We start from the raw sequence: 22,989 nt of genomic DNA, 5'->3' as shown, positions 1-22,989 counted from the left end.
CAAACTTAAGAATATATTCAGTAATGTACACCATAGTTTGGTATACCATATATCCCTCCACCATAGAACCCTCAGGATGTGCTCTTTGTCGAACCAAAGCCTTCAAAAATTTCAAGTGACTCTCAACCATCCACATTGACCTAGTGTGTACAGGTCCACACAATTCGATCTCCTCAACTTGGTGTATGAGGTAGTGTTCTTGTGCATTGAAAAAGTTGAAGGTAGACACTTTTGCATTTCACACATTAGATGAGGGATTTTTCTCTTCCAATATTTTATATCTTCCTTGTGGATTTCTTTAGATGACAACCACCTAATTAAAGAGATTGAAGATGCAAAAATATATAAACGAGACTTTACAAAATAATATACAAATATATTGCATAACAAGTAAAACAAATGGAAAATATAATATATATACAACAAATTGAACAAACATCACTACTTACCTCATGTATTTTCCAAGATCATATATGACTCGCTTGATATTATTGTCGAAGTGGTCTAGGAGAGACAGAGGTAGAATGTACTGCAACAATTATAAAATGATCTTTTCATTGTTTTCTAACATAATACAATGAAAAGTACATGCGCAGTATACAAATATATAGTAAATACACAAGAACGTGAATTACCTTAATGAAGGTATGCCAATCATGCGTTTTCATCCCTGGTCCAAATTCACTCTTCTTTGATATGAGATTGTTTATGTTCGCAGAAAATCTTGTGGGAAATCAAAATTTTCGTATGACTTCTTTTATAGAATTGCTTTGCTGCTCCATTAATAACCAAGGAAGGGCACTTATATTAATCTGATCTCCATTGCTATTTGATTGAATGACATTTTTCATTGCATGATTGGATTCCACAATGTCACTACAAATTTTGACAATTTTTTCTTTGTTATGCCTTCCATCCAATATTTTCCATAATGTCTCTGTTATATTCTTTCCAATATGCATTGTATCAAACAAATGCACAATTTGTAGCTGCTCGTAGTAAGGCAACCTACTGAATTGTCTGGGATAACTTTTTAGTCCCTTTGGAAGGTGGCCATCCATGCCTTGACGACTTTCAATATCATCAATTACATCATCAGTAAACAAAACACGATAGAAAAATTCAAATTCCAAACATAAACCATTAGATGGAATGACATTACCTTGATGATTAATTCTATTATATTCCAACTTCCATAAATGAGGAGTCATTCTTTGTGGCTTTGATGTAGTCTCTTCTTTCCCATTGAAAAGATGTTTTTCAGTATTCCGGTACTTATGATTTTTGTGAAGGAAGTGCCTATACTCATCAAACACCTGCTTTCCTAAACTTTTTAAATGACGGGATTTCATCTTTGGACCACAAACTGGACCTGCAAATTTTCCCTTTGTTTGAAGACCTACAAGATAATGTATAATTCTATTAAATCTGTTAATTTTTATAATTATAATTATCATGTGCAACTTGAACACTATAATGTATGACAAAAATGTGTTAGCCCTAGGGCATCATGTATTGTCCATACAATCATTGCATGGAATTGAAATTGTCTTTGTCCCATTGGTCTAGAGATGTCATACATGGTCACACCATTCCATAACTCCAGCAACTCATCGATAAGAGGCTCAATATATACATTCATATCTTTAACTTGGTACTTGCCTAGTGGGATGAACAAAAACTTACATAATTATTATGACCATTTTACTGCTATATTTATAATTAAATGTAGATGACTATTAAATGATAAAATACCTAGAACAATCATTGCCAACATTATGTGCTCCCTCTTTATTGACATCCATGGAGGAATATTATTGTTGATAACAAAAATAGGCCACACCGAGTAAATAGATCTCAACTCTCCAAATGGATTGACACCGTCCGCTGCCAATGAAAGCCTGATATTACGAGGTTCTTCTTTAAAGTGTGGCCACTTTTCCTCTATGTCCATAAATGTTGAACCATCCACAAGCATTCGAATAATGTCATCTCGACTTCTATTGCATGCATGGTAATCCATAAATTGTGCCAAGCTAGTGCACCTGAATAATCATTGCATACATGGAATAATGGGAATATAACAAAGAACCTTGCGAGGCACTTTTTTTGTTATTTGATCTATTCGATATCTACTGATATGACATTCAAGGCATTCTGTTCCAAATTCATGTTGTTTATGATATATAATATGATCATTGGGACAAGCATCTATTGTTTGATACTCCATTCCAATATCTTTCATAATGACAGATAATTCTCGATATGAGCGAGGTAGAATATTTGATGGTGGTAAGAAAAACTCACCTATCAATCTACAACAAAAAAAAAAGTTTGAGGTGTTAATATAAAGAATATTAATGGTACATGATTCACCATTTATTAACTATAATGACATGTATGACACACCTTAACATACGAGAGATTGTTATGTTGGATAAACCATTCATAACATTCAAGTTCACCAACAACAATACGGCAGAGAGAAGAGTTGTTTGGGAGCCTTTGTAAAGGGGCTCATATGCCTTCTCAAGAAGAGGTAAATCATGAACATCAAGGTCATCCTGATCATCATGATCAGTTGTGCCAGTACTAAATGTGTCATGGATCAATGTATTTGTACCATCATCTTCAATTGTGTTTTCTAGTGCATGATCGTCATCTTCCATGGGATCATTATCTTCAGCTTTGATATTCACAGCTCCATGTTCCTCCACTTCCAAAACCATATTCTCAGGGTTTTGTTGATCCATACCATGTGCTCTAGGGTGCTCCACCTATATAAAATTAATTACATAAATAAACCGTGATGATGATCTCATTATCAAGTGATTTCTTATGTATATAAATTGTTAAAACGATATAATGAACAACTTACCAGTGGATGATAATCATGTCCCCCTTCAATGTGACCATGTTGCCTACAATGTTTCTTAGCTGTTTTGATTAGAAGTCTTCTAGTCTTTAAGCCCTTACAAATTTTGCAGGGACAATAACATTTCCCATCACCTTTTCTTTTCAAGTTAGACCATAATCTAGCAATTGTCTCCTTATTTTGTTCTTCGCTGATATTATCTGACATGGTCTTTCTTCATAGGCAAAAAAATCAGGCTATGGAAACTTCAGTGCAAAAGCTTCACAAAAATTGCAAATCGAACCAAAACCATTGAACTTAATAGAGAACGTATTTAATGTAGCTGATTGTGTTAATTTCTGAGCATTGTGTCTGCAAATTCTTACTAAAAGTTTGCCTGTTGCAGACTTTCTGAGAGACATTTTTGAGTATTCTAAGCAAAGCATTTATTTAAACATACACTTATTCATCCACATTGTAGGGATAACAATACAAGGCTCACATATTGGTCTAAGAGGATGCCATGGTCTCACAAAGTAACCAAGAACCATATGAAATGATGGTTGTCTTGAATCCACACACAACTAGGGAGGATCCATATGATTATGTATGACTTCCCCCTTGTTTGTTTAATGGGATTAGCCAGCTCCAAGACATAGCCGTCAATAATCACTAAGAATGTACAAGTGGATCGTAGCTACCCATACAAAAAACACTTACCCCTATCCTCAAATTTTCCCAATGTTTGATTCCTTATATACACTCATCCAAGGTTATCTATGTCAATCTTGGTGAGGAATCACATCACAACAAAGAAGGCAACATTTAAAAATAGCAAGAGTTTCACTAAACTACCAAAGATCATAAATATTGAAAGAAAGAAAAAATAGTAACAATAATAAGTCAAATAAATGTGTTCAATTCCAATAGCAAATCAAGCATAGCCACAATAACTACACAATAGAGAAAAATCACAATAGTGATTAAACTAATTCAAACAAGATAAAATAAAATTGTTGGCCCATACAACAAAGATGAGAGATCATCAATAATTGAAGGAAACTTCACAATCCTTAAAAGTGCACATTACATAACTATACGACTAGAAATTGTGGCTAAATAGAGTGAAGATTCATCATGACTCCAATAATAGTCCCTCATGTGTGCATTTGTGGCATGAACACAAAAACTCCCACACGGCATGGCCATGTACCTAATGGAGAAGACATGCCTAGGCTACATGCCCAAAAAACATGACTATAATAATAGTCCCTCATGCATGCATTTGTGGCCTGCACACTACAAATCCTAACATATCATGGCAATACACCTCATATAGAAGATAGACCTAGGGCCACATTGCACATAGCAACATGCCTCACAAAGATGACATGCATAGGGCACATGCCACATAGCAATGTGTCTTATGGAAAAATGTTCATGCATGTCACACACCAAAGCTACATGTATACATCATGAGGCACATTCAAATGTTATCAAACACAACCTATTGTATCTAACATGAGTTCCTCTCTACATGTGTGCAAATCTTCCAACACTAATCGCCACTAAGAAGGAATAATATAAAATGCATCTTCAAATATTTGTGTGTGTGTGTGGAATTGTGTCTTTGAACCCAAATCGCTACCATCAACAACATGTAACCATCACATACACTATATCAAAACATAAGTATGGTGTGACATCATATCTATTTGCATAATGTCAAAACACATGCAAACATGAAAATCATCATAGCATGACAAAAATCAATCTCCACATGTTGGAACAAAGATATAAATAAGATAATAGGGTAAGAGGAAACCCGTACCAAGAACCACATACCAACTATCGACAATGCCATCAAGATAAATGTAGGATAGGATACCACTATGAGCCATCCAATGGTCCATTCTATGAGGAGAACTAGGGGATACTCTTTGAAAGGTGTGGTCAATAGAGATAATCCCTACTAATGCCACAATATGTCACCATAGCTTCTTGAGTTTTCCATTCTTCTACTTAACACCACATTTATTGAGTTCCTCAACAGCGAGGTTGGTTCTCAATAGGATGCACAAACATGTAAACACACAAGCATGGTTTCATCATACTTGTATTGTATCATACTTGTACAACAATACAAATTCATTTTTCTAGTTAATTACTTAGTGTAAAAATAACTCAATTACATAACATAGGGTAATAATCACCATAAGTTTTCAAATAAACTGCCCAAACATCAATTGGAGTTACCCTTTATAAGGTACAAACATAATTTATTTATAACTTCAAAATTAAAATAATCACAATATATCCAAATAAGTTCAATAGTGCATGGAAATAGACAACATGATCCATAATTAAACCCATAAATTACCCTAATTGGATATGCTAATAAAATGGTGTCTCAAATAATAGAGATTATGTTGGACCTATAATAGAGATCTGGACTTTGTTTCATCATACACAAGCATGGTTTCATCATACTTGTATCCAAATACACCATCCATAGATAGGTACTCAGTACCACAATCTCATGGGTGCCCTTTTAGCTGAATTTACCCTATATTTAGGTGAATCTACCCTTGTATCATTCCTTGATCTAGTATGTCATTCCACCAATCAATAGTTTTTCCATATTCTTGGGAGAATACACTATCCCTTAGGTGAATATGCCATATCCTTAAATTAATCCTCCTTGTGATCATCATCCTAAGTCCTCTTTTTGTTAAGTCTTATCCCTTCATCTTTAGGAAAATCCACCTATCCTTATGTGAATCTACTTTCTCTAAGTCCTCTTTTTGTTCAAGAAGACACACTCAAGCCTTCATCACATTCCATAAAAAGAAAATCATTATTCCATATAATTGGAAGGAAATGATATATTGCAAAGATTACTATGAAGGTCTAAAATAGTAAAAGAGATGAGACTAATCTTTTATTTCTACTTACAACAGTGAATTGGTTGAGATATACTCATAGACAAAGTGAATGACATGTATGAGAACAACCTCAATAAAGGTAAAAATGACAATAAATAGTAGTGATAGATGACAATTCATTGAATGTGCCAAGAAAAAGACAGTGGAAGCCATGGAGAAATCACTATCAAAACAAAGCCATTAAATAAAACTATGTTGGTGCAGCTTGAGAAGCATAGTAGAACAGTGAAAAAAGAACACTATAGGATTCACATTACAATGACATCAATGAACAATCATCTCTTAGCATGTATCTTCATTGACTTTGGTTGCTATAGAAAAATATAGTGATCATATGCAAATACAATTACATGGTTTGAAAAAGGATACATTACCATATGATATAGGCTGAAAAAGATAAAATTTAATATGTACTTGGAAAAGGGTCTTATTAGTAAGACTCATCATTCATATGTTTACTCCAGTCTATGTTTATATTGCATAGAATATCAAATTTGGTGATACTATTTGAATATGTGAGCCTATGTTATATGGTTTTGATCATTGGATAAGAGAATTGTTGCCTAGTAGTTTTCTAACGGCATTGAATATAGTGTCTAAAAGACTTTGGGCTTGAAACACTTTCTAAAGGCATTAAAAAAATGGGACACTTTATGTCACTAGAAAATGGGAATATATTATACTTAACTTTTTTTTATCATCCCATCGAAATTCATTTACAATATCTCGAGCTCTGGCTATGACACACGATAGTTAGGGTTCTTGCTTCTTGGTTCTAGTTAGGGTTCTTGCTTCTTGGATGACTATGTAACTGGTAGCCCGTTTCTGATAAATATACAAATTGGTATGTATATTTATTGTATGATTAAGGGTTGTTTTTGTAAAAATCCTCATTACTGTCGTGTCTAAATATTGTTAAGCATTTGGTTCAAAAACATTTTATTAACTCATTTCGAGCTTTGCATGTGTAGTGTCTATTGGGTCAAGGGTTTCATGATCCATAACTGTTGTATTTTGTTAAAAATGTTTCTCTGCTGCAACGTTTGCTAGCATCCTCCCTGCGTGTGCCAAAATAGGAGCTTTGGAACAAGGTATGGACATCCATCAAAGCATAATCGAAGGGGGTTTTTTTGTCAGAAATTAGTTGCAAATGCTCCAATAACAAAAATTGCAAAATGGGGTAGCATACACATAGCATGTAATTAATTTGCAAAATGGATTAATTCACAAAAAAACACCAGTCTCAATATGATTGCAGAAAAAAATTAGTTGCCCTTACCTTGCTTGTGCAGAGATCGCTCCGACAGGGGGGTGCAGGGAGGCAAGACGGTCGTCGGTTGCTTCGAATTGTTTCAATTCAAAATGAAAATGCGTTGTGTTTTTTTTTTTATAAAATGCTTAATGTTGTCGGAATTCCGACGAACACGGGCATATTTTTTTAAAAAATCAAATTTGACCCCAACGCTCCTTGTCCGTCGGAAACCTCCATCGGAATTTGACCCCAAATGTATTAGTGATTTCTTGTTTACTGGTACATTGATTTAAGTTGCAAAGTTATAAATAAGTTTAAATATTCCATTAACCAGTTAGACACTGATTCACCCCCCCTCTCAGTGTCTTTGGGACTGTCATTGAATCTAACAATTGGTATCAAAGCCCGGTCCTCTATTTGCAAAAGCCTAGCAGCTTGAGGAATATTTTGAATCCGATACTGATGGAAAGTTTGAGAAAACAGTTGGAAGGAGCTCTTGAAGATTTTGATACAAAAAAATTGAAGAATATCAAACTTGAAGATGATCTAAGGACTGCTAAGGAATTCATTAAAGGACTTCAAGAGAACTTGGTTATAGCACAAAACAAGAGAAAGGAACTTCATGAGCAAATACAGAAACATGATGATGAAAAGGAAACTCTTAGTGATATTGCAGATAAGTTGAGGCAATATAACACCAATATGAGGAATGAAATGCAATATTTAACCATGAGGTTGTGTAAGGATATTGAAGATAGAAAGAAGAATGAACAAGACTTGACTAGGACACTTAATGATGGAGCAAATGAAAATCTGAGACTTTGTCATGAGAACGATATGCTAAAGATAGATATGATTCACATGCAACATGATAAAGAGGAGCTTAGAAGACAAATTGACATTTTGTAAAATGAGTTGATCACTGCAAATGAACACAAAGACAAATTCAAGAAAAGTTCAGAAAGACTTGATGACATGCTAAAAAGACAAAAACCTGATGGAGATACAATTAGACTTAGATTTGAACATGGAGAAAGTTTTGGGACTGCAAATAATCAAGATCATAGTAAACCGGTAAGACAACCTAATGCTTATAAATTTAATGGGAAATGTTTCAATAGCAACAAATTTGGTCATAGAGAAAATCAGTGCAGATTTAGAAATAATCAGAATACAAACTTACCCATCGGTCAATGTTCCAAATGCAATAAAGTTGGTCACAATTCAGAAAATTGCAGAATGAATGTGAAACGCTATGTTTGTGGTAGATTTGGACATTTATCTAATCAATGCAAAACACAAACTGGTCAAGGTTATGGAAAAGTTATTCAGAGGAATAATGTAACTTGTTATGCATGTAACAAGATTGGGCATATTGCAAAATTTTGTAGAAGCAAGACTATACCAGCGAATAAGAAAGGATCTAATGAGAAGGGAAAAGAAAAGGTAAATGAAATAAAGCAAGAATTTTTAAAACAATGGATTAAGAAAAGTTTATCAGAGATGCATCCAAGATGGCTAAGGAGGTTAAGGAAAATATAATGAACTTGAGTGGTATATCTGCTAGTGAACTGGAAGGATTGAAACCAGAAGCTCATGTTTCACCGGTTGTCACATCTTTGGATACAGACAGTGGAAAATCAACTGAGTTCAAAAGAGTAGAGAGAAAGAAGAGAAAAACCTCACCGTTACCTTCTCCTTCACCTAAAAAGGCTAGAACTTTAAGGAAAAAGCAGTAGGTTGTAAGGGAACCTAAGAAGAAGCTTACCCAAAAGAAGAAACAACAAACTAAGACACTGGATACCCTTACACTGGAGGAACTGGTAAATGAGATAACATAAGATGGAAAGATTTGCAATGTAAATAAATTGTACCATTATTCAAAGATTTTGACAAGGACACAATAGAGGCTAGTATTATTTTGCATTTAGACATCTATAAGAAATTTTTAATTGAAGTTGTAGATGATCTGCCGAATGACTTGTATTTAAGCTTGTCAGTGATGGAACTAGATAAAAAGTTAAAGGTTGAAGCATTATTGGTAGTACTTCCTATAAATTCTAAAGAGGAAATTCATGAACTAATTTCTGAAGCAAATTGGTTAGTTTTTTTGAGTGGACACTAGCAGGTTAGCCTGATGGCTGGGAGAGTGAAAGAGATTGTTGATGAAACTATGGACAAATGAGACATATTTTTTGTGGAAAAAGAAAAGAAAGAATAAAGGGAGAAATAAAAAATGGACAAATCTTTTGCTAAGGTATACCAGAAGGACAAAGGGAAAAGAAAAATTGGTAGTATACCTATTATAAAGGTAACAGATAACATTCCTCCACCAACACAGGATACTCCACCAATAACTTCTGAGACACCGGTACATACAGACAATCAACCGGATAAGGCAACTGAAGAAATAACTCATGATGACACTAACCCTGATTCTGAAATTCTTTTCACCATGAATGTAGATACACAAGATATTAAAATTGTTGTGGATAAAGAGATTGCAGAGGTTAAGGCAGATGATGCTAAGATCAGTGAAATCTCTGAGTCATCGACACACACTGTTGACTCTCAGAACACTAAGATACCGGCACAAGCTGAGCAACCGGAGACTGAGAAACCAACAGATGATAAGGTAACTAACACAGAGAAAATGGAGTCAGAGAAACCGGTAGTTGAAGAGGTTCTTATACAGACTGAAAAACCAAAAGAAGCAGAGGTAATTACACAGACAGAGAAACTAGTTGAAAATGTAAATAAACAGGAGGCAATCGATGGAAATAAGGAAGAAATAGTGAAGGTAATTGGGCAAGTATCTGTTGAAAGGAAATCTATTGCAAAACCAAGCATATCTATAGGAGAATTCAGACCCACCATTGTAATAGATGTTCCATTGGATTCTATTAAGATGATAATAGATTGCAACGCCTTAGCATTTAAGGCTATTGATGACACATTACCTATCTTGAAGATGATTGCACCAACCTGTCCAAATTAATTGTTGAGAACATTCTAACTATAGATAAACTGAATGAGGATACTATAAAGGAAAGAGTAGATAAAGAGAAAAGTGAATTCTTTGAGAAAACCATCAAAAACTGTATTGAGCACATGGATTCACTATTACCGGAACTTAACTCAACAATTTTGGAATATAAGGAACTATATAGAGAAGCTTGCAAGCCTCACCTCCTGACTGAAGATATTGTTGAGGATATTAAGAAGACACAGAAGGAAATAGATGATATTATGGATAATATGATAGGTTCTTTGGGACTTATCTCAGTTTTTGAGCAAGAAATGACAGTTTTTTAGGAGATGTTAGAGAAACTTGAGAAAGAGAAAGCAAGAATAAGGTTAAAATCCAGGGAACTGAAAAGAAAAATTGGTCTAAGATTGGACAGTCTTATCACTCAACGGGTTGAGCTATAAAAGGAATCAATTCAAGGAGAACGATCACCAGAGCAACAGATGCACTATCTGACCAGATTGATCTAGCAAACAGAGACCATTCTTTATAACAATAAAAAATTCATGTAGAGCTTGAATATAATTTTAGCAGACATTTTTCAACTTGTACAGAATCGGTTACAGGCTATGAGGTAGCACTTTTGTATTCTTTGATTCTTTTTGTCATCCTTTGCCATTGATGTCAAAGGGGGAGTAATATGGAGTATTATGGATAAAAATAATGCACAGAGGAGATCACTTGCTCAGGGGGAGCACACTCTTTTTGGGATCAGATTTTGGACTTCTTTTTTGGATAACAGTTTTAGATTTTTCTCATGAGTGTTGCCATCAATGCCAAAGGGGGAGATTGTTGGCATTCTACACTCTACAAGAATATGGTTGATGTTTTCATTGATGGCAACCAACCAATAACAGGTTTCTACACTGGCACTGACATCGCAGACATCATACACTAGCAGGGACCGGCACCAGCATCGGCAGGCACATTCACCGACAATGAAGTATACCCGCTCTTAGGCCAACATGAGACATAGTTTTCTTTATATGGATTATATTGTAAATGTAATTAATTATTTGTAAGCCAACATGATGTATTGTAAAGACTCATATATGTATGAGATCTTATCGATCATTTTGATAGACGTGGGGATATTTTTGTAATAGCATGGAATAGAAGGATATTATGTAAGACAACGAAAGGTTTTTAGTAAAGGTATCTGACTAAGCTTAAACCAGTACCGAACCAGGAATTAGAGATGTTATTTTGAGAAGTACATTGTATTGGATTTAATTATCCATTTTGTAGTCAGTGAGACTCTTCTATTGAATAGTGAGCTCTAGGTTGTTGGCCTTCCTACATGTGCAGGCCCATGTTGTAAGTAATATTTATTCATATTGGCCAGTGGGTAAATATTGTGGGTCACAAATCCCACTGAGGTTTTTCCCACACCGGGTTTTCGGCAAAATATTTTGTGTTATGGTGTGCATTTATGTTGTCTTTGTTATTTCTCTTTACTGCATTATTTCTTGTTTATCGGTACATTGATTTAAGTTGCAAAGTTATAAATAAGTTTAAATATTCCATTAACCGGTTAGACATTGATTCACCCCCCCCCCCCCAAATTGTCTTTGGGACTATCATTGAATATAACAATCCACCGGACCGATGAAAATCCATGCATATTTCTCTTCAATTTTAACAGCCAAAGCTTTCTCCTCATTAATGCAGCTAGTATAATCAGTAGTAACTGGATCATCTTCCTTGATAGAAATGAATACCCACTCGTCCCCTGAATTTCCCTTATCAGACTCATCATCTGTCACACCTTCATCAGCAGCATAATAACACTTTGTCTGATATTTAGGATTATATGGTTTAAATGGCTTCTGAGAAACTCTTTTGAGACACCTTGAGGCAGAATGTCCTATCTTGTTACATGAAAAGCATTTAAGAGGAAACTTACTAGCACCTTTAGGTAATCTTCTGGAAATAAGTGCTCCAAGCTCCTCAATTTCTTTTTCTTCTTCTTCAAGATCTCTCATTTCCTTTTCATATCTGGATAGTTTTGTAGAACTTTCTCTCGGATCACATCTCTTCTTCCTAGAAATAGTATCTTTGAATGTATATTCAAACTTAGGAAGGGATTATCCAAATTCACTCAACTCATAGGCAACAAGTTTACCAATTAGCATATCTCTAGTTACATCAGTTACTGTCTAGATCTCTTCTATAGTAGCAACCTTGTGTTTGTAAGCAAGATGCAATGATCTTGGCACCTTAGCTACAATCTTAGATTTATCTAACAATTTCCACCGACAAATCTAATATTTAGAACAAGCTCATTCACTTTCTACATAAAGGATGTAATATTTTCATCTTCGCCAATCTTCAGCATCGCATACTTTCCCTTAAGGTTCTGCAACTTAGCAATTTTCACATGACCATCACCTTCATACAAAGTCTCTAGCTTCTTCCAGATATCATGAGCTATCCACAGATCCATCACATTAGTCATCTCAGAGTTTGTCAAGGCACTCAAAAAATATTCCTTCACCCTAATATTATATTCAGCTTCTTTAATATTATCCAGAGATGAAGGACCATTCTGAGGAACATTATACACATTCTTTGTAATCTTCCAATAGTATTTGCCAATGCATTGTATGTGACACTCCATCTGGTTCTTTCACAAAGAGTAGTTCATTCCATCAAACCTCGAACTATCCTTCTTGTAAATGTAGGTTGTCATCCTGGATCTCCTCAAGCGGACAAACTTCTTTTAGAGGATCTAGCTCTAATACCAATTGTTGGCAATAGGAAGCAAACTAAGAGGGCCAGGAATCAGTTTGCACAAAACTTTATACAACTTAAACTTAAATTTAGATCTGATAATTAATAGTTAAAGCACACATCAAGACCACATCAATAACACACATAACACCAAGATTTTTGACCTGGAAAACCCGGTTAAGGGAGAAACCACAATGGGAACCTACCCATTATAAGATGATACCCTGCTAGAAGTATATGAAATATTATAATGGGGAATGTGCATGCATTCAGGAACATTTCCTAGAGCTCACTACTCAAATCATAATAACAAAAAGGGCTATAACCCTGGGGAAGACTCACTATCTTACAAAAAGATTCAAATTATATCTAGAAGATCATGAGCTAATAGAATAGCATCTCCTAATACCTGGTTATAGTTCCACTTAAGCTCATATACTACTCTACAAAACTTCTCTTGCACTTCTCTTCTGCTATTGAAAGATCAAAGCTTTATTCACAATTTACACACTTGTAGATTCCATAGATACACCCACAATACAAAATTACATCATTTTATATAAATCATCAACCTATATTTCAAGATCGGCTCAAACCACAATACAAATTACAAAATATGACCACACACACTACAATGAAACATGCAGACCAAAACAATGTTGGCTAAGACATAGTACGAATGCAAATTACCACCACAAACATGAAACACCTCCAAGAATTATGCCTTGAACTTTTGTAACATGCCACAACCAACATGAATTTTGCATAACATGAAGAACATCATCGAACCAAGAGAAACATCATCAATGTGCACGATGATCAATGTGGACCACCAACATAGAACACAATCTAGAAACATCCACGAGCATCATGAATTACCGCAACAACATCCGCAATAGCACCATTTACTAGAATATTTTTCATTAATATATCGAGCTTCAAGAACACTAACTCAACTAACTATCAAACTGAAAGATACGCTTGCGAACATCCAAATCATGAACCATTTGAATTAAGGATACTAGAGTATCCAAAACACTCTACCAAATCGACAAACAAAGATATTGCAATCCTAGAGCAATGCGGAGCAAATCCAGAATATCAAATAACATGAACAACTCAAAAACCAAACACAATACCATACCATACAACTCAATCAAATAATCATGTGAACCACTAAAACTTCTGCTGAATCAACTAGAGATGCATATATCAAAACCCTTAATTTATAGCAACTCAACTTAAACACACTGACCAAACCAACTCATTTAATCTGACTGCAACACTGGAATACACATAATAATATGTGTAATGACCACCAATATTTAAAAATAACATAATTCAAAAAATACACATAATCAAGAATAAATCATTGTCACATGTTCAAATACACAAGGTTAGAGACAAGATAATACATTTCAACATATGAAGTTAAATTACATAAGCTGACAACAAGATAAACATAAGGAAAAAGATACCTTTACACTAAACCACAAGGTCAAAAACAATAAATCTGTAAGCAATAAATCATGATGACCACCCTATCAGGAACTCCCAACATCTATCTCCCTCGCACACATCATGGGCGAGGACACTGTCAGAGCGCGTTACCACCCTACCACGAAGTAGTTACACTTCCCCGGAATTTCTCATGACACGAAAGATACCCAGCCCAGCATGAGGAAGACTAACAATGCAATACTAATAGGAGTAATAGAATTTGTGTAGCATAAAATATCCACATTCCAACACTAATGCAATGATATCAAGGTCACACAAGGAGCATATAACATACATGTAAAGATAGAAACAACAAACCTTGCTTGACCATCTAAAATCATTCCAAGATCTCATTTTCATATAATTTATTTCAAGAGGTAAACATAACACAAATTTATCTCAGATGCCAAGAAAAAAATACAAGAATACACCTTTGTAAACATTCATACAAGAGAAAAAGAAGCACATATTCTCATAAAAGCATACATGGAATATAGGAGTACGTAAGTTCACAAAAGTGTAATTGTCTAGGCATATCCAAGTTTTTGAATGTAACTTCAATCATAATTATTTTGAGGTACCCATATAAACCAACCAAGATTTAAATAATGTTCTTATATGATAACCAATTCCATACGGGGTACATCTTTTGCACACATATAAGCTCATAGGAATATGCATATATTGTACCCATCTATTGACTTTTGGATCTATGTTATACTAAGATTATTATAGACCAAACACCTAGTATAAATATCAATTTCTTAACTAACTATATAATATTCTAGAACAATCCTTGCATACACAAAAAATTATTATTAAATCATTTACTTAAGAACGACTAATAATTGATTTAACATTGATAGTGGGAAACATAGTAATTGGTTATTAATAGATTCAATTTAGACTATATACTTATACTTTGTATCCTAATACTTATTATTTATCTCTTAATGAAATCATACCACTAATACATGTATCATATTATCCCATTGGGTTGAATTAATTGATCCCAATCATTTTAACCTACAAAAATTTAAGATGATATACCTAACTTTCCAAAAAAAAAAAAGAGATGGGTAATGAAAGAAAACATCAAGGTGGTTGTACGTTCTTTGTGCTATTTTCCCAATCTTACAAATCTTCTATAAGGCTTACAATTCAAGTCATCTATAAATAATGTATAATGTTTCAACTACAATAATACCATTTTAACATTTTATTAAATATTGGGAATAATTCTCAATTATCTATCTCTGAAATAGTAGCAACCTCTATTCTCCCTATTTTCAATAGTATAATATACTCCTAGATCGCTCCTATATATTTTATACAAAATAATACTACAATTACATCCTTCGAATAATAGAAAAATAAAATAAAAATAAATATATATTCAATCCACAATAAAGTTCGAGCTATTCTGAATTTAATCTTCACATATTCAAATTTCAAGCCTATTTTCCATACCCAATAGAAAGACATTCCACATGTATAAATATAACTATGGATCAAATACTTATCTCTCAAATTGCAGTGGATTGGTACAAAGCTTAATTCTGTGAAATTGTTCAGAGTCTCTAAATCTACATGACTGACTTCTCCCTTATCTTCTTACCAAAACCAAATATGTTTTCAGTTGTATGATCTCCTTCATATGGTGAAGAAATGTGAAGTATTTTTAAGAAGAAATGACCTTGGGCTTTTAAATTATCTATCTTCTAAATTTATCGCCTCCTTCCCTATTTTAGCTGAGCCTAAGTTGTTGATAGATTATAGCAGGAACACTAATGGTTGCAATGCCTTTTCTTCTTCTTGAAATCGAACGCCTAAACCAAGCTTTGCCTCCCTTTTATGCATAGTCCTTGAATGGTCAACTAGCATCAAAAAGATGGAAATTCTCGAGAATATAATCCATCTTGGTTCTCAATAATTATTCTATTTTTTATACTAATCATTCCCATCTCTATATATATAAGCTTGGCTTCTTTCTCCCATTTTATTCTACAAACCCCAACTTTTACCTCTTGCATGAGAAGATACGAAATATTATTGGGTTTATCTTCTAATTTAATATTTTTAATATTAAATAAAGTACACTCAAAAGTACCGATTCATGGTGTGCTTGAGTTATGTAAAAATAAGTTTTATTTTAATCTCCTTACTCTTGCTTTAAAAAAAAACATTCATTAAACTTGACTTTGACTTTCTTTATAATATATATTTTTTTTTTTTAAACTACGCATGCTTATAAAAATCAATCTACTCTCGCATGATTTCCTCTATACTTTTCTTACGTGGCAAAGGTAGAGTTTTATTTGAATCTATTTAAAGTTATTAAATTTTAAAATAAACTTTTCCTTTACAATCACGTGGGATAAGTTCTAAAATTTTGTTTTTGCTTTAATATAATGTATGTACTTAAATCACTTACTTATCCTTTTAAGAAGTATTACTTTTACTTTAAACAAAAAAAATAGAAACATGCATTAAAACATGAAATCTTTTAATAACAAGAGCTGCAAGCAGCGAAGTTCCTGTCAGTGTACTGGTAGGAAAGTGTGGTTGTTTAGTGTGGTGCAACAGATGGAAGGTCGAATAGATTTTTATTGTAGAAACACAACTATCAAAATCGGTGAGAAAGGTGGCAAATCAGCATATACAATATCTACTTAATAGATATACACAACATTGCAATAAGGAAAAAATATATATAAAGACATATATTGCTAAATGTGTCTGTTTCCGTTCTTATCTGACCACATTGTTAGCTGATTTACGTGGAATTTAAAATGAAAGTACCTGGTTTGAACATTGTTTGCCTATTAACTATGCTTTACATTTTGAAGACAAAACTAGTATAGCGGTAATAAATTATGTAATTTCATGGGCTTTTTTTAATCAGTTTCATTGTGAGCTTGCTGACTGTTTTGAGCTAACTGTTGGGTTTGTGGCTGTTTTGAGCTTTTGTATTAAAAAACCTGCAAAATTAACGACGTGAAAATTAGCTAAAATAGAAACCAGTTAGTGCAAACAAAATCTTGAAAAAGAATAACAATTCTATTGCACATAGAGATTGCCAGTAGGCATAAGTATTCTATTTTTTAGATGTCTATTTTGTAACTATCCAGACTTCCACAACATGGAAATATCAAAGATGGACATGGATGGTTTATTTCCAAAGCCACTTTGGTGAGGATTTATGACAGAACCAAAGGTGATATTTGGCAGAATCGTCCTACAAGGGAATACAGAGTTTAGCAGAGAAGGATTTGTTTGGTTGTACTATAGCTTGTCACTTATATATCTGTACAAAAACCTTAGCATCTAATTGGAAACATCATAAAAAGATTATTTGACAGGTAAGATTTACCAATAAATGTAACTCTTATTAATAAAATGAATTATATTTGGTAGTTAGCTTCCAATCAAATAAGCCAGATAGAGAAATTGGATTCCAACTAAAATGAGCTATTTCCCCATTGTTGAACTTGGTTAGCTATTGAAAGAGCTGGATAGGAAGGTAAATAGACGGGCATATTGTGTAAGAAAATATATTAAGATTATAAGACTTTTTAATGTGGTGTTCTTTTTAAATGTTTGGAACATTTCCAAATGCTATAAATGCATTGCAAAAGATTATAGGACATTTTAATGTGGGATTCTTTTTACATCCTTGGAACATTTCCAAATGCGTTGCAAAAGACCATTTTTGGTATTTCCAAACAGTTTTTGAGAATTTCTATTCATGCTGAAAAAATAATGTTTCATCCAAAAAGTCATTTGTAGATTATCGGGACATTCTCAAATAGTTTTATAGGATATTCTCAAATTTATAACAGTTAGTAGAGTCTGCAAAATATATTGGAAACATTCAGCAATTCAAATTGTAAAATAAATGAAACCAGGGTACAATGATTTGGATGGTTTGTTCCCAAAGCCACTCTGGTGAGGGTTTATGACAGAACCAAAGGTGATGTTTGGCAGAGTTGTCCTACCAGAGAATTTAAAGTTTAGCACAGAAGGATTTATTTGGTTGTACCGTAGTTTATCACTTATAAATATGTACAAAAAACTTAGCATTTGAATAGAAACATCATAAAAAAATTATTAATTAAGTAGCAGAGGTGTTGCAAAAGTGTGATGAGGAAGAGATGCATTCAACTAAGTGTAAATGACACACTTTATTAATGCCAATGCCAGTCTAAAACTTTGATTAAGGTGTTGAAGTCAGCAAGAAAATGCAACTACTACCATGCATATGAGTGAAGGAAATAAGTGAATCACGACTTTCAAGTGGCTGTACAATTAGAAAATGGTGAAAATGATAAGTAAAATCATGACTAGGATGCAGGGTTTTAAAAAACAAAGAAAGTAGTTACACTTTTTTCCTAGCAATGCTACTCATGTAGGGGATGCCCAGGTCTTCCTAAGACTCAGCTAACTTGTGATTTGTCCTAGCCTTCTTGGGGTGCATTTGACTCACATGTTGAATGACTGGACTCCCTTGGGGGTTAAAGGGATGCATTCATGTACTAATACATTTACACTTTCTTACCATACAAATTCCATTTGAAAAAATAATAATTTTATATAAGGGTTATCTTTAACGTTGACCATCATTTTTCCATTGTGGACCCTTGAAATGTTGGAATCTCTGCAATGATCCTTCAGCCTTCATCACATTTAACTTGTGTCCTTGCCCCCATAACTTGAGGTAGAACATAGTTTTCACCTTATCTTTCATCCTCATTAGCAAGTCTTAAAACTATCTATGTCTTGCCACTTTGTTTATGCTTCTTCAAACTCTTTTGATTTCCTTTTCTAGTTTTACCATGTAATGTTAGAAATTGTTACATGGAGACATGGAAGTTATGAGTACTTGTATGGGGGTGAGGACTCAAATCCGCAAAGAAAGAGCATGAATATGACTATAATATATAAATGTAGCCACCAGAAACTATGGTTACAAAGACAGAGAAATTGATATTGAAGTAGATGCCAAATATGAAGAGAGTTCCAATTGGTTTGGAACTACTGAAAAGTTTCAAGGAGTGCACATTTGAGTTCACAGGGACATTAAGAGCCAAATTGAGCATAGGCAGTGGGGAACAATAAAATCTAGTAATCCAATGTTACTCTATCATGAAAGCAGTGAACAAATTTGATCTAATGCTAATGCAAATTTTGGACTAGCCCACTTAAATCTTCTCTAAAATGCTGCTAAAAAGTTATGTTTATTACAATTTAGGATGCATGTGATAAACATTACAGGAAAGCCTTTTAGGATGCATGTGATAAACATTACAGGAAAGCCTTGCTAATTGTCTATATGAAGGAACAAAGAGCGGAATACAAATTTCAAAAGGAAATCTAGAAATAGGTATAGCACATCAGTAGAAATTCCTAAGCAAATTAGTAGAAATTCCTAAACAAATCATAGAAGTTTCAGCCACTGCATCCATTAGATAAGCAAAGAAAAACTAAATAATAAATCTTTTAAACACAAAGAAAATATGTCCAAAACAAAAGGAGGGAGAAGTTTGATATTGTATAAGGATTGAAGCGTCTAAACTTTCACACCTCGAAACTATCCCTTGATATACTAGATTGGCAAGAGTAAAGGGTTGTAGGTGAATAACTTGGAAATCTATTTGAATTTGGTAAAAAAAAATATCTATACGACATAACCAACAAGATAAAGAGATAAAGAAGAAATGCAAAGGAAGAAATTTGCATGGGTTGTTAAAGAAATCGTGGTGATAGGTGAAATTTGATGCAAGCATTATCATATGTAACATATCTTTCACATTAGATGTGATTGCTGATTATTGATTCCTATTAAAGAGTTGGTGTTCTAGATTGTAGACAACGCCCTCAATCTACACAACTTCTATTATATATATTTTTTTGGGAGTCCAATTTTAACAGTTTTTGTTTGAAAAGGGAGAAAGTAAACATATAGGAAGCTCTCCTTGCGCATCCTGAAAGATTTTGCCAAGACGTTGTGCAAAAGACTGCATTTTTGCCCCTTATTTTCTTGCACACGAGCCAGACAAATTTGCCTGTGTGCATAATGTCTTTGGCGTGAGTAACGTCAGCAAAATCCTTCAGGTACTTGACAATTTTTGGATGAATTTTCTCTGCTCTGTTCATTGCTCTGGCTCAAATCATAGAACAAAGATTTAACTCGAGAATTTATACATTTGATCAAAATTTAGGACACAGTTTTAATGAGGAAAGGTAATGAAACTAATTCTGTTAATTGCCATATAGCGCAATTTGGGATTTGGGGTGCAAATGTAGTTTTCCTATTTTCAGAGGTGCTACCTAACTTACACTGTAATGACCAGTCTGCATAGATAATACCCCACCTAGCCAACCACTAGTAGACAAAGCCAAAGTAGCCATAAAGCTAGAAAGCATGGCCATGCAGTTTATCTAGTGCTAGCAAATCTCTCTACCATTGATAGCTATCTGGCTAGGCAGATCCATAGCCCAATAATACGTAACAACTTATGTAAGTGAGAAAAACTTATATGAATATGAAGCCTATTTTAAGAAAATAAATAAATTGAAAAGAGCTATCCAATCCAAAATGAAATGGCCAGTCTGTCAGGAGCTTATATCTATGTAAACAATTTTTTATAGTTTAAAACTTATATAGTTCATGAAAAACAAACAACGCAAAAGAAATGCATTATTTTGGAAGTTTTTGCAAAGGAGACTATGAAAGGAAATTAGGTTATAATTTAAAATGCTCGTGCCTTTGATTCGAGGAATGAGTCCAAGGCATTCAAAGCATAAAGAATCTAGCAGAGTCATGTGAGAAGTATAATGCCACAAAAATTAGGGGTAATGAGGAACACAACACAGACTCGACTATTTGGCTAAGTGCAATGCTAACCGAGAAACCATAAGATGTGAAAGAGCAAGAACATGGAGAATATAAAAGTGTGTAGCAAATGAGTAAAAAGATAATAAAATAAAACATGATGGCATAGATGTGAGTGATAAAGATTTCCTAAAATGGAAGAGAAATGATTTAATTAAAAAGGGAACTCACAAATATATTAAGGTTGTAGAACCTGCACAAGAGCTTCAATAATAAAAGGAAGAGATCAAGCTATGAGAAATGCAAAGACGCACGCAGCCAAGTAAATGGGAAGGTTAGTCTATAATGTTGGAAGCATTGATGATTGCACAAGATGATAATGCTGATAGAATTCTTCACAGGCTACGAACAGAAATAGAGGGCAACATGCTTAAATAGCAAAATGATAACAATAGTGGAACTCGTTATACGATTTTCAATGCAATTGAGCAATGACAATAGCTATGTTGAACATAGTAGCATTGAAGAAATTGACACAATGAACCTACAAATTAGTCAAATTGTGAAGGCCGCAATCATAATAGAAGGGAAAAGCATCAATTTCCTTGTGATTCAAATCAGTTTCAATAACTAATAAAGAAATCAAAGCCATGGTAAAGAGATATTCAAGTGAGTTGATTCACATTCATTCAATATGCATCACCATTTTCTTCTCAATAGAATCAAACACAGAGAGAATAGCACATAATCAGACTCATTTAGGGTTTGGCTACACAATTGTAATGGCTGGAGAATCAAAAGCATGTGCAAAGGACTAGAAAAAATAAGACAATAATTTAGTACGAGTACAGCGATAAATTACAGGGAAAAGACAAATTTACAACAGAGATTTACCAAACAGTTATAAGAACATATTCACCGAGGCTTTTGCATTTTTTTACCTCTGTGCTTTTCTAATTATCAATGTTGTACAAATCGATGCTCTATAGTCTACCGCAAGTGTCCTGCATGCAGATGAAATCATTCTTTTATCACCACCTGTTCTTGTGCCCTGCATTCGGCCACAATCCCTAGGTTTTACCTCTGCAACTCTTTTTTCGACGGCCATGTCTTTCGAGCTACTGTGGGAAACTCTATTTTGACGGCCCCTACAACTTCCTCTGAAGATGTGTGTTCTCTCCCATTGAGAACCAATCAATCCCCTGCAAATGGCCAGCAACTCCAATAGGCAAGCGTTAGGAAACTTGGCAGTAATAATTGGCTTAAACAATACGCAGGTTAGACAGTGGACATAAGGAAATAGAAAAATATTTGCAAAAAAGTAAGTTATCATTGGTTGGTTGCCCTAGCATTAATTAGACGTTAAGGGAATAGCCTCCGCTATAGTTTCCTTGTAGGCAGGAACTAATAAAAAAAAGTAAAGTAAACTTCACTGTACTAAAACTAATTATTACTATTTTCCATGTATGAATTAGTTTTATTATTTATTATTTTAAAATATAATTTATAGATATTTAAACATCGATTTCTCCCCCCTTTTTCTCTTAATGATTACTGTTTCTTAGTAGAAATATAATATGAATTTATATTTTTAAGTTTATAAATAAAATAAGAGTTTAATTTTTCTTTTAATAATAATATTTTTAATTAATAATATAATTTATTGTTTCATTAAATTAAATCTTTAACGAGCAAAAGAAAATTAATAAATATACTTATTAAAATATTAAAAATCATAAACAAATATTATAAATAAATAAATAAATAAAAATTAAAAATAATAAGGATCGTGACAATATGTTGACATCAATGACAAAACAACATTCCCGCAAACTTCTCAAC

At 33.6% G+C, this 22,989-nt stretch overlaps 1 protein-coding gene across 1 annotated transcript; it reads right to left on the bottom strand.

Moving 5' to 3' along the window:
* Positions 1-17,003: 17,003 nt before the first annotated feature.
* On the bottom strand, positions 17,004-22,495 carry LOC131037526 (uncharacterized). Its single transcript, XM_059221870.1, has 2 exons — positions 22,089-22,495; positions 17,004-17,293 (listed from the first exon to the last, which is right to left on the bottom strand). Exons 1-2 carry the CDS (start codon positions 22,478-22,480, stop codon positions 17,248-17,250), a joined length of 438 nt encoding a protein of 145 aa, XP_059077853.1. The 5' UTR covers positions 22,481-22,495; the 3' UTR covers positions 17,004-17,247.
* Between the last annotated feature and the right edge of the window lie 494 nt (positions 22,496-22,989).

This window comes from Cryptomeria japonica, chromosome 6, assembly GCF_030272615.1.
Source record: "Cryptomeria japonica chromosome 6, Sugi_1.0, whole genome shotgun sequence".
Taxonomy (NCBI): domain Eukaryota; kingdom Viridiplantae; phylum Streptophyta; class Pinopsida; order Cupressales; family Cupressaceae; genus Cryptomeria; species Cryptomeria japonica.
Note: the sequence above shows the minus strand (reverse complement) of the source record. Positions and strands in the feature narration are given on the sequence as shown.